At 36.8% G+C, this 15,510-nt stretch overlaps 1 protein-coding gene across 35 annotated transcripts in view; it reads left to right on the plus strand.

The window, feature by feature from the left end:
• Dst (dystonin) overlaps positions 1-15,510 on the plus strand; it is a 456,427-nt gene that overhangs the window by 404,325 nt on the left and 36,592 nt on the right. For all 35 annotated transcript variants that reach the window (XM_087204914.1, XM_087204925.1, XM_087204898.1 and 32 more), the window contains 11 exons: positions 386-604; positions 2,835-3,038; positions 4,243-4,474; positions 5,324-5,550; positions 7,037-7,159; positions 7,286-7,387; positions 9,391-9,492; positions 11,476-11,649; positions 11,989-12,144; positions 13,958-14,155; positions 14,477-14,605. In XM_087204914.1, coding sequence (XP_087061040.1) covers positions 386-604; positions 2,835-3,038; positions 4,243-4,474; positions 5,324-5,550; positions 7,037-7,159; positions 7,286-7,387; positions 9,391-9,492; positions 11,476-11,649; positions 11,989-12,144; positions 13,958-14,155; positions 14,477-14,605 — 1,866 coding nt within the window. The remainder of the gene's footprint in view (positions 1-385; positions 605-2,834; positions 3,039-4,242; positions 4,475-5,323; positions 5,551-7,036; positions 7,160-7,285; positions 7,388-9,390; positions 9,493-11,475; positions 11,650-11,988; positions 12,145-13,957; positions 14,156-14,476; positions 14,606-15,510) is intronic.

Here is a 15,510-nt window from a genome sequence, read left to right on the forward strand (position 1 = left end):
TTTTGACTTGGAATTTTTATAATTTCATTTCCAAATGATAGTTCTTTTTTCCGCAGAAAATAATATAAATGCTGGGAGAATCGTAGGCAAATTGTTTTCCAACCTTGAGAGCATTGTAAGAATAGCTGGAGAATTCTGCTTACTGTTTGGAGAGCTCAGTATATTAGTCATAAAAACATGAGGGCCTTCCTTAATTTAAAATGAGGTCTTATACATAGAAATGATCCATTGACTTGCTCATTTCACATACGTTTGTTGAATGTCTACTCTGCAGGGCATATCGTGCTAGAGAGCTCACCATGGAACATCTCTGCTAGCTGGCCTAACAATTAAACATGCTTCATCTTCTTTTCTTTTTTTTTTTATGCTTCATCTTATTTTCTAGAACAAACTGGACAAGGTATTGAAAAACTATGATGCCATCTGCCAGACAAACTCAGAGAGGTATCTGCAGCTAGAGCGGGCACAGTCCCTTGTCAGCCAGTTCTGGGAGACATATGAAGAACTCTGGCCTTGGCTGACAGAAACACAGAGAATCATCTCTCAGCTTCCTGCTCCAGCCCTTGAGTATGAAACTCTAAGACAGCAGCAAGAAGAACATCGGGTAAGCTCAGGGTAAAAAGAGAATGTGGTGTTCCCCATTGAAAAAGAATTGTGGTTTTGATTATTTTTAATGCTTAAAAAAGAATAGTAGTTTTGAACAGTGTTGTTAGACAGATTACCTGAGTATGGCATTTTAGCAATACTCTAGTCTGCAGTTTACTTACCTTACAGCTGCTTAACTTGTTTCCTGGGATTAGTGAGAAGACTTGCATGGGTAGAATGCATTGTGTATTTCATAATAGCAGCATGACTTTTATAGAACAATATGCAGTATATACCATCTGGGAAAAAGAAGATCCCATATTCAGATGTCAGAGAAATGTGATTTTGAAGCGCTTTCAGTTTACACCTGTTAAATTGCTTTCAACTTATACATGTTGAGTAAGTTTTACTCTTTCTGTGTAACAGTCAGAACCATCACACAGACAAAGCCCTTGGACTTGGAGAAAATACACAAGATCGTGAAAACATCAAAATAGCAATATTGTGAAATCTATGAAAAAGATTTATGCTGAAGTATAGAGACAAGTTGTTTCACCTCTTTTTTTCCCTTTTGTATATGTGAGGCTGTGACATTCTTGCTCCTGTTAAGTGTAGATTAATGTCCATATGTCATAAATATGTACAGTGGGCTTAATATACAAGGCATGATCAAGAAATACAGTGAATGTTTAAATTTAAAATGTTTTAGGGCCAGGGATTTAGCTCAGTGGTTCCAGTGCCTGCCTCGCAAGTGCAAGGTCTCGAGTTCGATCCCTGGTACCAAAAATAAATAAATAAATAAAATAAAATAAAATAAAATGTTTTATTATAGTAAAAGATATATTGCCATTAACCCCCCTCAAAGTACCACCCCCACTTCAAACATACTTAGCCCATCGTTCTTGTCACTTTTGAACCAGCTCTGGAAGTTGTCTTTGTGAATGTCTTTAGTTGCTCTTTTGTAGCTGCCTTGTAGTCCTGAGTCAGTTCATAAAATTTACTTTTCATGGTCATTTGACTTTGGGGAAGAGCCAGAAGTCACCAGGTATCAGATGGAGTGGACGTGGTAGAAGAGGACACACTGTAATGTTTTTACAAGTCTGCCTGTACTTTGGATGGCACTTGGCATTGGAATTCACACCTCATAAAGACACTCACAAAAGAGGACTTCAGAATTACTTCAAAAAGTGACAGGAATGATGGGATAAGTGTGTTTGAAGTGAGGGGGAATAATTTGAGGGATATTGTATTAGCTTTCCTGTCACTGGGACAAAATACCCAATACAAAATACCCAAAATAAGAAGCTTATTTTGGCTCACAATTTCAGGGTATTCAGTCTATGTTTGGCAAACTCTAAGGTAGAAAAGGCCTCGTGAAAGGTTGTGGTGGCAGAAATCTGCTCACACCTTGGTGGCCTGGAAGCAGAGAGGGGAGGGAGGAGCCCAGGGACAAGAATACACCCTTCCAGGTCACACCCTCAGTGATGTGCCCCTTCCAAACAGGCCTTACCTTCTAACAGTACATTCAGCTGTGATCTAATCAATGGGTTAATTCAATGATGAATGTATTGCCCCCATCATTCCAGTCACCTTCCAAACACATGAGACTTTGGGGGCCGTTTTACTTAAACATTTACCATATTATTTTGGTGCAATGTAATATATATGTGTATCCATCTTATAATGGTTCATGTATATAAATACAATTTCATGTGAGCATACATCACCCTCACATCCTTTGAGTTTCTTTTTGTCAGCATCATATGTATCTGCCTTCTACTGAGCTTCTTTCCATTTTTCTTTTTCTTTTCTCCCTCCCTTTCCTCTCTCTTTTATGCTTTTATAAATATCATAAACGTGCAAAAAGGAATACTAAGAATTATAGTTTGTTCCCTATGAGGACATAGGAGTTAATGCTTTTGTGTTAAATGACCCTCGGCTAACTTTCTTGTCAGAATGTGCTGCTGTTGGTATGAAATGCATGATGAACTGAGAGTCATTTTTTTCATTCAACCACCATTTTTCATGTATCCCTGAAAAGGGGCATTGGCTTTACTAGATTGCTTAGCCTATGTGTTAGAGCCATCTCATCCGGGGCAGAGTTGTATGCACCATCACATGCTAAATGCCTTGCAGTGAGGAGGGCATTTGTTTGGAGTTTCTTGCCAACTGGAGGAATTAGGGGCGTAGACAGCTGTAATATGGAGGTGTAACCCTGAGATACTAAGAAGCTGTTTGGTTTGTTATAGCAACTGCGAGAGTTGATTGCTGAACACAAGCCACACATAGATAAGATGAACAAGACTGGGCCACAGTTACTGGAATTGAGCCCAGGGGAAGGCTTTTCTATTCAAGAGAAGTATGTGGCAGCTGACACTCTGTATAGTCAAATTAAAGAAGATGTCAAAAAGCGTGCCGTGGCACTGGATGAAGCCATGTCTCAGTCAACTCAGGTAATCATTTACACTAGAAATAGAATTTTGTTCTTCTAAACAGCAAAGCATGAAGAGACATTTTCATGGATTTCTTGATTAAATTTCAACCAAAATTATTTCACTACACTCAGATTATTGACACTTTGCCTCTCAGAGGTGATGTTTGCTTGCATCCAGCCTTTATAGTTTCACCTGCTTTAAGATATAATAAAAATAATTTTAAGTGACAGATATTTAATTCAGTGTCCCTCCTGATGGAATGTGATGTTGCCCTTGGGGGATAGAAAGTGTCCCTGTCATCTTTAAGAAGCCAATAAGAGGAAACACTAAATGATCAGCCAGATAAAAAGGTTAAGAATATAAAGTTGGAGATGGATATTTTTTCTTTTTTGAAAATATATTTTTGCAAGAAGTTAAAATTTGAAATTATCTATAGGCTTTGCATTTTCAAGATTTCATTTTTATCATTAGATTCAGAACCTTAGAGTCTCCATTTTTTATAATCCTGAGTAATGGTTCTTTTAATTTTGAAGCCAGTGTAGAAATTATGAGTGAACCAGTTTTTTATAACTTTGCTTAATTGTTAACTAAATACAAACTTTTTGGAGAAGGAGCTGAATTTTGAAACCCATGTATAAACATGGGTTCTTCCACCAAGCTACTTCCTCAGCCCCAAATACAAACTCTAGATACAGCGTTGTGCAAAGTTTTATTTAGTTTAATTTTTAAACTTTTTTTTAGTTCCAGAAATACATAACTTAAGAGATCCCTTAAATCTAGTGAAAACTGCCAATGAATTTCACGTTTAATAGTATAACTTTGTAAGATGCCAAAATAGTTATGAAAATGGAGAAAATCTCTTTTAGTAGGCTTATTGAGCACAGTTTTTAAAACTTATTTGAATTATGATAAGATGAAGCAGTAGACTAAAACAGATGCTATTGCTAAGTGGTCCTCTTACATGCTAACATATATCATTAATGAATACACTTAAATTGCATATAAGAAACTGTTCTGCGTAAGTAGTGTGATGCAGAGATACATACAAAGTATAATTTTAGTCGAGTCTTCATATGCTAGCTAGATCTAACTAACTCTTGCATGTTTTGATAAAAGGACTATGATTTTAGTTGCAATAATAAATTAGATGTTTTTCATTTAAATCTCACATGTAGTATTATAGATCTTTTTCCCATATATGATCCCATTGTTTTATCACCAGTTCCATGACAAGATTGACCAGATCCATGAGAGCCTGGAGCGTATTGTGGAGCGTCTGAGGCAGCCACCTTCCATCTCTGCTGAGGTTGAAAAGATCAAGGAGCAGATCAGTGAAAATAAGAACATATCGGTAGACATGGAAAAGTTACAACCATTGTATGAAACTCTTAAGCTGAGGGGAGAGGAAATGATTGCTAGATCTGGGGGCACTGATAAAGACACATCTGCCAGAGGTAATAATTATGGAGTAATGAAACAATTCAACTTTACTTTCACAACAACCCTAAATTTTATGCTGTTCTCTGACAATCCAAATGCATAACAAAATGCCAGATCTTCAAAAAGGTCTTACAGATATGATGTGCTAAGGGTTAAAGAGTTGTGTGCCAGATCCCTTATTAATGTCTTCCTTTGTTTGTGAAATCAGTTGAGTACAAGGTTTGCTATTATACAAAAACCATATGTTCTTCAGATATTTTAAACAAGCAAGTTAAAGCATGATGTTAATAAGGCCAAATAGGGTTTTTTAAAATATATATTTTTTCTTTATTACTAACCTGTGTTACATAGCAGGCCTTCCCTATCTCATAACCACAGAAGGACATTAGCTGTCTTAGAGCCTTGGGGCTCAATAGGAAAAACATGTGCATTGTGGAAATTCATGATAAGATACTCTAGCCACAAACCCAATATATATATCCTACATTATTGTATTTCTGAGACTAAACAGACAACTTTATTCTTGTAGAGCATAAACAATACAGTCAGGTGATACTGCAGTTTCATTTGGATTAAGGGCAACCTTAGTGAACTTAAAACTTGGTAAACTTAGGTCTTCTCTGAGGTCAATAGCTTTGAGCATTGACTTTTGTCAGGAAAGTCCTTGGTTCAGCAGAAATAGGAGAATCACAGATCTTGCCTTGTCTGGAAGAGCTCTTGGGCCCAGTGATACCCACTAGACTGCCATCAGCCAAAACCCAAGCCAATTTTAGATACTTAGCACATTGAATCACTGTTTTCAGTATGAACTAAAATGTTTCGCTTTCTTGCTTAAGCGGAGCTAACCAATATTTTTTTCATAGCTGTTCGGGATAAACTTGACCAAATGGTTTTCATCTGGGAGAACATACACACACTAGTGGAAGAAAGGGAAGCCAAACTATTGGATGTCATGGAACTAGCAGAAAAGTTCTGGTGTGATCACATGTCACTGGTAGTTACCACTAAAGATACCCAGGATCTAATTCGGGACCTGGAAGATCCAGGAATTGATCCCTCAGTAGTAAAACAGCAGCAGGAAGCAGCAGAGGTAAGCAGAAAATCTCATTTAAAGTTAAAAAGCAAGTTATGGCCAAATGAAGCCTTCATTTGGCTGGTAAATATTAGGAAGTAATCATAAAATTTATATTTGATTCTGAACATGGAATGCATAAGGATTAGTAGGAAATAGAATGCACCCACAAATTTCCTTTAGAAATGTAAATGCAAAATAACTTCTCTCCATCCCCACTGCTTCTTTCTTATTCCAGGGCCTTGGTCTACCTCTCCTCCTTCCCTCCCCTCCTCCTTCCCCTCCCCCTCCATTTCTTGCCAGCCTTCTAACCTTGCTGCTAGTAGTACTTTTTCTAGACCTGCTCCTATTGTGTTGTTGCTTAAAAGCCCTCAGTGGTACACCTGCTGGATAAAACCCAAACTGCCTAGGACAGGCTGTGGAGCTTTTCACAGCCCAACCTAGCCCATGCCCATGCTCCCAAAAGCGTGTGTTCTGCCACTCCTGTACCAGGCTCCTCTAGTCTGGTAACTGGAAAGTGGACCCCTACACACACTGCTTTATTCTTCCTAGTGTCTCTTTGTGATTCTACATATTTTATTTCCTCCCTTGCAATGACCTTTGTGCCACTTTTGTGGCAAATACTCAAGAATTAATGTTCCAGAGCTAGGGACATAGCTCAGTGGCACAGTTCCTGCCTTGCAAGCGTGAAGGACTGAGTTCAATCCCTGATACAAAAAAAAAGAATTAATATTCTGTTGGATTAGTAGCCCCACCCCACCCATGCAGATCTTCTCTTGCATACTTAGCAGAACTATCTACTGTAAGTACCATCTCTGTCACTATAATACTTTCCTCCTGCGAAATACTCTACACATAGTGTGACTGATGGTGCTTACTTATATTTCTGTCTTTTCTGCTGGACTTGTGGACCCCTTGAGAGGAATAGCCAGATCTATTTTCCTCTCTATCCCATTGCCTAGCGTAGGGCCTAGTTCATGCTTCTTAAATGTTGTTGAATGAATCAATGTGTCTTTAACCAGAAGATGAAAGCAAAGGTAGGGTCTTCCATTCTGTTGTAATACTATTACAGTTTATAGGTGCTACCTAGGGTAATAGCATAAAATGTAAACTCAAAGGTGGTCCTCGATGTACTTAACAAGTACATTAATCTCTGTAAGGTCTTTGGGCTCATATTTTACTTATGTTCACTTTAAATGCATATTGTTAAACTAATTGATTTGGCAAACAAAATGTCTTTCTGTGCTTTATAGTGTCGGTGTTTTTCAGAATTTGTTCTGGTATTTGTTACAGTTTACTTTTGTCTGTATAATAAAGATTTCGCAGTTTTAAAGAGTGCTGTTTTTTTTTTAAGTACTTCTGTTGCCTTGTGAGAAAATTTGTAGCAGAAAGTTGGAAAACAGAAGAAATGAAAATAATTCTGATCCCACCTCCTAGAAATGACTACCATCAGCATCTTTGTGTACAACTCTTAACATTTTAAGGCTCCATTTTCTTATTCTAGGCCATAAGGGAAGAAATAGATGGGCTGCAGGAAGAGCTGGACATGGTCATTAACCTGGGTTCGGAACTCATTGCTGCATGTGGAGAGCCTGATAAGCCCATTGTCAAGAAGAGCATGGATGAGGTACAGCTGGCTTCTCTGCTCTTAACAGAATTCTTTTCTAAAAATTTGGTTAACCAAAACATATTTGTTAAAAGTAATTAAAATTCAAATTTGATACTGAAAGAGTTACAACATTTCTATTTTTAGTTAAATTCAGCATGGGATTCTCTAAACAAAGCTTGGAAAGATCGGATTGACAGACTGGAGGAGGCCATGCAGACTGCAGTTCAGTACCAGGATGGACTGCAGGTAAAGCCGTTAGTGTGTCTGCCTGTTGTAGCCAGAAGGAGGACCCTACTAATTGATATCTTTAAATGTATATATTGGCACCACCCCAGGTCTGGAAGTGTGCATGCAGTTGTGGGCAAATCTTCCCCTGTTGTTTTCCCAGCTACTTTGGTTTGTTTTTGCCTTTAAGAAAATATTTCTGACCGTTAGGTGTGTTGACTCATATGCACATCTACACATATTGTTATGTACACACAGTGAAATTTACTTTAAGATGAAATATGATACTTTTTCTTAAAGTAAAAATAAATGTTCCTACAGTCTTTTTCATAAATGGTTCAGCTCTAGACAGTGAAATGGAACTGAGTTTCAATTCTTTTCTGAAGTTGAGTGGAATAAGATGAAAGGAGTAAACACCATCTAAAAATATGACCAAGTTTAAAGTCAAAAGTAAGGAAATTTGATTTGAAGCCAGTGTTCTCCATGTACCAAAATAGATTTCTGAATTACTGGGTCATAATCGAGTATGTAAAAAGTGTTTTCTTTTTTTCATAGATATATATAATTTGTTTTAATAGTTGTTTTTCACATCTCTTAAAGGCTCTCATTCAGTTCATTAACCGTTTACAAGTTGATTTTTTAATATTAAAAATTCTCTTATCAGGCTGGGAATTTAGCTCAGTGGTTTCACCGTCTGCTGCGCAAGCGCAAGGACCAGAGTTCAATCCCCGGTACCAAAAAAACAAAACAAAACAAAAAAATTCTCTTATCAGTCGAGACATATTCAAGGATATTTTTTCGCTGTCTTCCTTGCCTGTGCTCCATTTCCTAACAGGCTGGCAGGCATTTAATCTTTCACCCTTCTTACCATATGGAAAAAGCCCCTTTAAGTATTTCCATAACCTTAAGTGAATATTATTCTTAAAGCTCAGAAAAGAACGTCTTTTCCTTTTTCATTATGCCATTCCATGTCTTTGTTTGTCAAAATAAATATCACCAGCCAGGCTTTATGTCAGCTGAAAGGGTCTTTGAGCTTTGGAAATACATGAAAAAATTCACTACAAATAGCACCTTATTATAACCCCCATTTTTAACCAAAGTGATAATTCATTTGTAAATAACATTGGCTAATAGTAACTAATGGAGCGCCAGCCTTCTGCCTGTCAGGCCAGGTCACAGTGGTGAGCTGTTAAGCTACACTGTCCTCCAGGGCTGAAGATGGCACTGCCACTACGTGCAGGCACTTAGGAGGCCACAGGCAGACAGCATGACTTGCACACGGGGCTTACTATGCTGGAAAAGCAAGACTGTTCCTAGGTCCTGTTGGACTTAGTCATTACCACCTCCTGTTTGTCATGAAGGGCATGTTGGTTTACTAAATAGCTGTGCTAGTATCATTAGATGTTCGAAGTTCCAGAGGGTCCAAGGTTTCATTATAAAGTGAAATATACTTTATTTCCCAGGTTATGGCTTACGTTCTTAGTTGGGGTTGATTAATGATAACTTTAAAATACCAGCTATTTTCCAGGATTTTTCCCCCTGCTATATGGTCTGGCAACTTCATTAAAGTGCAAAATAATAAAGAATGTGTTGAGCCTTTCTAGAATATTTATATCACCTAAAAAGAATAAAAAGAGTAGAGGACTCTGAAGTCTGTGTTGCAATTCAGAATAATGGTCTTAATACTAATCATTTACATGTGTAAGATTTTAATGTTAATATTACATGGGGGTTTAGTTGAGCCAAATAGCTGAACAGTGAATTGCTTATTTCAGTAAATAGATGAGTTTAGATCTTTATGAAAAAGTTTTATTATCCTGAGAATCTATTCAGTAAAGAATTTCTTCTGAAAACTTGCATTGCAAAATTGGGACAACTCTTCCATTATAGTACTGCTTTTATTGAGGTAAATCATTTTAATTTTTATAAAATGGAGTCATTCCATAATGTCTTTATTAGTTTATGAGATTATAACAATGTCAGATGCACCATTATGGTAACACCTGGACTAATGTGTCTTTCAGGCAATATTTGACTGGGTGGATATTGCAGGTGGTAAATTAGCTTCAATGTCTCCAGTCGGAACAGATCTTGAAACTGTCAAACAGCAGATGGAAGAGCTAAAGGTATTTGTGGAAACTTTGTAATTTATCAAAGACTTCCTGGGATTTTTAAAGTTCTTTTTTCATGTGTTTCTTTGTTTGTTTGTTTGTTTGTTTGTACTGTTTCTGGTGCTGGGATCTAACACATGGCCTCACGTGCTTGCTAAGGAAATGTTCTACCACAGAGCTGCACCCCCAGCCTTCCACTTTTAAATTCTTGAGTCACAGAATTCTTACATAAATGTATTTACTTTACATAACTGAAACATTAATTTTTTTTTTTTTTTTTTTGGTACCAGGAATGAAACTCAGGACCTTGCACTTGTGAGGCAGGCAGCAGAACCACTGAGCTAAATCCCTGGCCCAAAGCATTAAATTTTGATTTTGAAACTGGTTTAATACAGTGCCTACATGTAGTAAGCTAGACAAGTGCTCATTAAATAAAGGAAATAAAGCTTAAGTTGTTTTCCTTTTATTAATACCTGTTAATTGTAGAAAAATCAGAATATACCCAAAAAAAGAGAAAAAACAATTTTTCTAAGTCACTCAAAAAGTTTTGTACCCAGAAACAGCTACTCATAGGAGTTAATGGATAGCTTTTAAGATATCTTCATGTTGGAGCCAGGAAGGAGTATAGAATGTGTATGTGTGTGGGAAGAGAGGGGAAGAGACATATTTAAATTATACTGTTAGATCATAACCAATCTAACACATACAGCAACACTTTTATTATTTTCATGTGTTCTGAGTAATTTATTTAGTCTTACAGGCCAAAAGCACATCCGTATTATGATACTAAAATGCAAACATTTTGGGAAAGACATTAACAACACATTTGCACTTTGCGCCTTGGCCTCTTCTCTTGTCCTCATGAATCATGCCAGCATTTCTGTCTGTTTTCCCTTGTCATTTTTGCTTTTGTGGTTTTTGATCTCCAATTGTGAAAATGGCTAGACTCTTCTCTTTGAATTCTCCTGTACCAATGATTATTTACCAAAGTGAGATCAGTGATTTCTTCCCTAATTCTCCTGATGGTGGTCTCAATTAGATTTTTATGTAAAATTGTAATCTGGCTTTAAAATTGTAGCATTTTCATCTCTTAAGTCTGACTATTTTATTTAGAAACAAATTCTTTTTTTGAGAATTTTGTTGTTGCCATCATTAGATTGAGGGGTTTTGTTTGGTTTTACTTATCTTGTCCGATTGTAAACACACAATCTACTTTATGTACGATTAGAGGTATGGAGGAGAATGTAGTTTGAATACTTTTGTACACTGGCCATCAGTAGGCTGCTCAGGAGCACTCACTCTGAGATGCATTTGTCTCAGTTCATCCAGCTGACTAGCCGGATGACTTCAGGAAGGTTATCTGACTGTCTCACTGCTGTGTCCTTAGCTTAATTGGAAGACAAAATTATTTTCCTTATAAGTTGGTTGAGAATAATTTGAACATAACAACTGTTCACTTTAGTTGCTGTTTTTTAATGATTACTTCCATAAATTTGAAAGAAAATTATACCCACTATATTACAGATTCAATAAATATTTTAAGAAGATATTTTATGACATGAGAATTTTCTATTACAATCAATCATTTCCTAACCTGTTGTTGCCAACCCAAGATTATTAACTGTATGTTAGTAATAGAGAAAGCACCAGGAGAAGGGAATAAAATTATTCTGTGGCAGCAGTGGGTGAGGCATGGGAATCACTAAATACAGTTCTAGTGAATGCAGCATAGCCTCAAAAAAATAAAATAATTTGTGCAAGATGAGTATATGTTTAGAGAAAGTAATACTGAGTTTCTTAGAGACATTGTTTTTTGATTTTCATATATGTTAATATATTTAATTTTCTTTCCTGTAATTTTAACTCATTTTTTAATATATAATTAGATGCTGAAAATAAGCTCAACCTTGAAAATACAAAGCTCTAACCCACAGAATTTTTTGGCCTAAAGTTACTGGTGGATAAAACATTTTCCTTGCATATGTCTTTTTAAAATAGCAATTTAAGTCAGAGGCTTATCAACAACAGATAGAAATGGAAAGACTGAACCATCAAGCAGAACTTTTGCTGAAGAAAGTAACAGAGGAGAATGACAAACACACAGTTCAAGACCCATTAATGGAACTGAAATTGATATGGGATAGCCTGGATGAGAGAATTATCAACCGACAGGTAAATGCCAAGACTTTTGTTAAGAAGGTATACATTGTCAATCTCTGATGTTAATGTAAATTGATTATTAAAACTGAAATTAGGCAATTACATACATACCTGTCTTAAGTACCCAGATCCTCTTATTTCATTAGAAATGTCCTTGGTTATGCCTTTGTTTTTTTATCCATGAAAGATGTTAAACTAAAAATGTAGAAGGATATGATGATTAGGCTTCATGGGATATGCTTGCAGACTTACACAGCACGAAACAATTGATTTTTGCCCTTGTTTTATAGATGCATGTCATTTTAAACATCAAACTCATAAGTGGATTTTCTTCCTCTGCTTTTTTGGTAGCACAAGCTGGAGGGTGCTCTGCTGGCCCTGGGTCAGTTTCAGCACGCACTGGATGAGCTTTTGGCGTGGCTGACACACACCGAGGGCTTGCTAAGTGAACAGAAGCCTGTTGGTGGTGACCCGAAAGCCATTGAAATTGAACTTGCCAAGCATCACGTATGTAACTGTTATTACATATTAAGCATTTCAAATAGAAAGTAGGCTATTAGCATTTAAAATGGTTTTTGACCATTCTTGCTTTAGTTCTTCCCTAGTTCTTCTTTCATAATAGTAGTTGTTCCCTAATTGTTTTGTTTTGTTTTTGGTACTGGGGATCGAACTCGGGTCCTTGTGCTTGCGCAGCAGGTGGCGAAACCACTGAGCTAAATTCCCGGCCCATCTTTCTTATTCTTTCACCTGGTCTTATTTACATGGATAATCATACCAAGCCATATTCGATTGAAAAATTAGGATTTATTTTGTATAGTTAATGTTTACATGGAAGCCTGCTTCACTATTTAATGTCTACATTATACCTTTGCTTAGGGCAATAATCACTGGTCAGACTGATTCTGCATAAAAACAAAATGTGTTTATTTTCATAGGGTGAGTTTATAGAGCATTTACATTTTCACAGACCTGGTAGTGGTATTAAAAAGTCTGCATCAGTGATTAGAACTGGGTATAATATAGCAGAGGTGGAAATAGGAAGTATGGGGATCCAGATGTTTTGGCAAGGGACCTGTGGGGATCGTTGAATCATTTATCTGCTTTTGAATAGTTAGAAATGTCTTCTTTTTTCCTCTTTTTCTTCATTTTCTCAAAGATCAAAAGTCAGAAGACTGTTAGAATTCCCAGCAGAGCTGCCGGAAGAAGGAATGGAACATTCTCCTTCCTTTCCTGCATTCTCCTGCTCTTATGCTCTGACCTTGTAGTGGGACCCAGACCATTTGGAAACATGAATTTTATAGAATTGTTTTTTAAATTTGAACAAGGAGAAATATTTAACTCTTACATCTTGAAAAAGTGATTCCCGCCTATTAACAAAGTACATGCTTTCTATAAGGATAACTCCTTAGGCAGTTGGTTTTACAGCCTTTGGAAAACACTCCTTCACCAAATGCTTCAGAAAATAAGTGAATTCGGTCAGAGAATCTATGCTGTCAAGTGGCTACTGTCCTTTTCTGAAAATCTCTTCAGGTCTGTCCCCTCTAGATGTGTGGTATCTTACAGAGGACAAGAGATGTCCTGTTGCCTTATTATTGCCAGTGAGTGTAGGGTAAGATTATAATGTTAGCACTTCTCCACTGAGATAAGATAAGGGAATAGTCAGTAAGTCCTTTCTTCCCTTTCAGAACCTTAATTATAAAATATGTATGTCTAGGGCTGGGAATTTAGCTCAGTGGTTTCGCCACCTGCTGCACAAGCGCAAGGACCCGAGTTCGATCTCCGGTACCAAAAAAAAAAAAAAAATATGTATGTCTGGGCCAGGGATTTAGCTCAGTGGTGCCACAACCTTCATTGCAAGTGCAAGGTCCTGAGTTTGATCCCTGGTATAAAAAAAAAAAAAATGTATGTCTTAGGTGTGGGATAATTTTATATTTGAAAAATGAATAGGTAGGAGTAAAAGTGTATTTTAAATTGAGACATGAGAATGAAGTTTAATTAAGCAGTGTAAAACAAAATTTTAGAACCATTTAATTACAGTCTCTTGATATGTAGTACATCAATTGCAGTCATTATAATGGGAATGACTACCAAAATGTTCTCACATAATTGTTTTAGGAGGTGCTGATAATCTAAAGGTATATCTAGAAAAGCAACAAAGTTAAGGGAAAAGGAAGTCCATCATTTTAAAGTGCAATGTTAAAACTCTGTTATTGAAGCTTTTGTTTCATCATGTTCTATAACCAGAAAAATAAAACAGTTGTATTAAAACTGATGTTGAATGCAATACCAACTAGTGAACATAATATCGTAATATTTTTAGGTGCTCCAAAATGATGTATTAGCCCATCAGTCCACAGTGGAAGCTGTTAATAAAGCAGGAAATGATCTAATTGAATCAAGTGCAGGAGAAGAAGCAAGCAACCTTCAGCACAAGCTAGAGGTTTTAAATCAACGCTGGCAAAATGTTTTGGAAAAAACAGAACAAAGAAAGCAGCAGCTGGATGGTGCCTTGCGCCAGGTGATTAGAGATTCTGAAACTTTCTGTGGTTTTCAAGACCAAAAGAGCATGAATTTCTTTCCTTAGTTCGCAGACTGCTGTTTCATTTTTATACCTTAGGGAGAATGAATAGGATAAAGAGTAGAGCAGAAGAGAGGTAGCTGTCTAGTTCTTAGCGTAATGCTCTTATCTGATGAGCTCCCTGATGAAGAAAAGTAGCAGATCTAGTGGTCCCTGGCAGTCCAGGTAGAGGGAGGCCAGCAGGCTGGGGCTGTTTGAACCTTGTTTTCTGCCTGAAAGTGAGTGTTTATAACCCACACTTAAAACTCCCTATCACTTCAGGCCAAAGGCTTCCATGGTGAGATTGAGGATTTGGAGCAGTGGCTGACTGACACAGAGCGTCACCTGTTGGCATCGAAGCCCCTGGGAGGTTTGCCAGAAACAGCCAAAGAGCAGCTTAATGCCCACATGGTAAGTACAGTATCTCCTGCAGGTCTAGCCTCAAGCTAACAGAGTATTTTGGGTGGGCCCTGGTGATACATAAATAATAATGAGATATAATTTTATAGCAGAAATCACTCTGTAAGTGATATAAACAAAACCATTTATTGATTAAATCTTTCAAGTCAGAATCTAGCCTTATTTCAGAAGTTAGTCTTCTCAGCATATAAGAAGAAATTTTAGAAGTCTAGAGGGCTTTTTGGAAGCAGAAATGCCCCCACCATATGAAAGCTTGTATGGCCGTAGTATAATATTGTATAAGTTATACGTGGTTATGCTTTGTAGTGTAAAGAAAAATCTCCAAACCTAAGAATTGGACTTAAAATTATTGTTCAAATATATGTGTGTGTCTGTGTGTCTGTGTGTGTGTGTGAATGTAAGAATGTTTCTCATGAAAAACTGGAAAATATGTTCTTGTTCTGTTAAAAGAAATGGCTTGTCTCAATGATGTCAGAGCTTTGTCTTCATCCTCACACCTTACCAGATACGGAGAGAGGTGCAGGCTTCTTTAAGTTTAACTGTCCAGTCTGGAGCATTTGTCTGTGGGCTGTTCCCACCCAGTTTCTATGACACTGGGAACTCTTAAGAATGAGAACAAGAAAATAAGGAAACTTGAAACTCTGGCTTTCTTTCTTAGAAATATGGACTGACAAATTTAGAATGCCATTGATTTATTGACATTTTCTATTCATATATCTTTGTAATTCAGCTCTAAAAATTCTGAGAAAAAAACAGTCATTTATATCTATGAAACTGTTTCTTTACTTTTTACGCTTGTGAATTTGCATCCAAAATATGTTTTTAATGTTTAGCATTCAAAACTACTATCTTTAGAAACAAGGATTTGGCAAAGAAGCAAGCCATCATACATGAAA

The sequence above is a fragment of the Heterocephalus glaber genome, unplaced genomic scaffold (assembly GCF_053883595.1).
Source record: "Heterocephalus glaber isolate CG9 unplaced genomic scaffold, H.glaber_assembly_v1.0 deba00000594, whole genome shotgun sequence".
Taxonomy (NCBI): Eukaryota; Metazoa; Chordata; class Mammalia; order Rodentia; family Bathyergidae; genus Heterocephalus; species Heterocephalus glaber.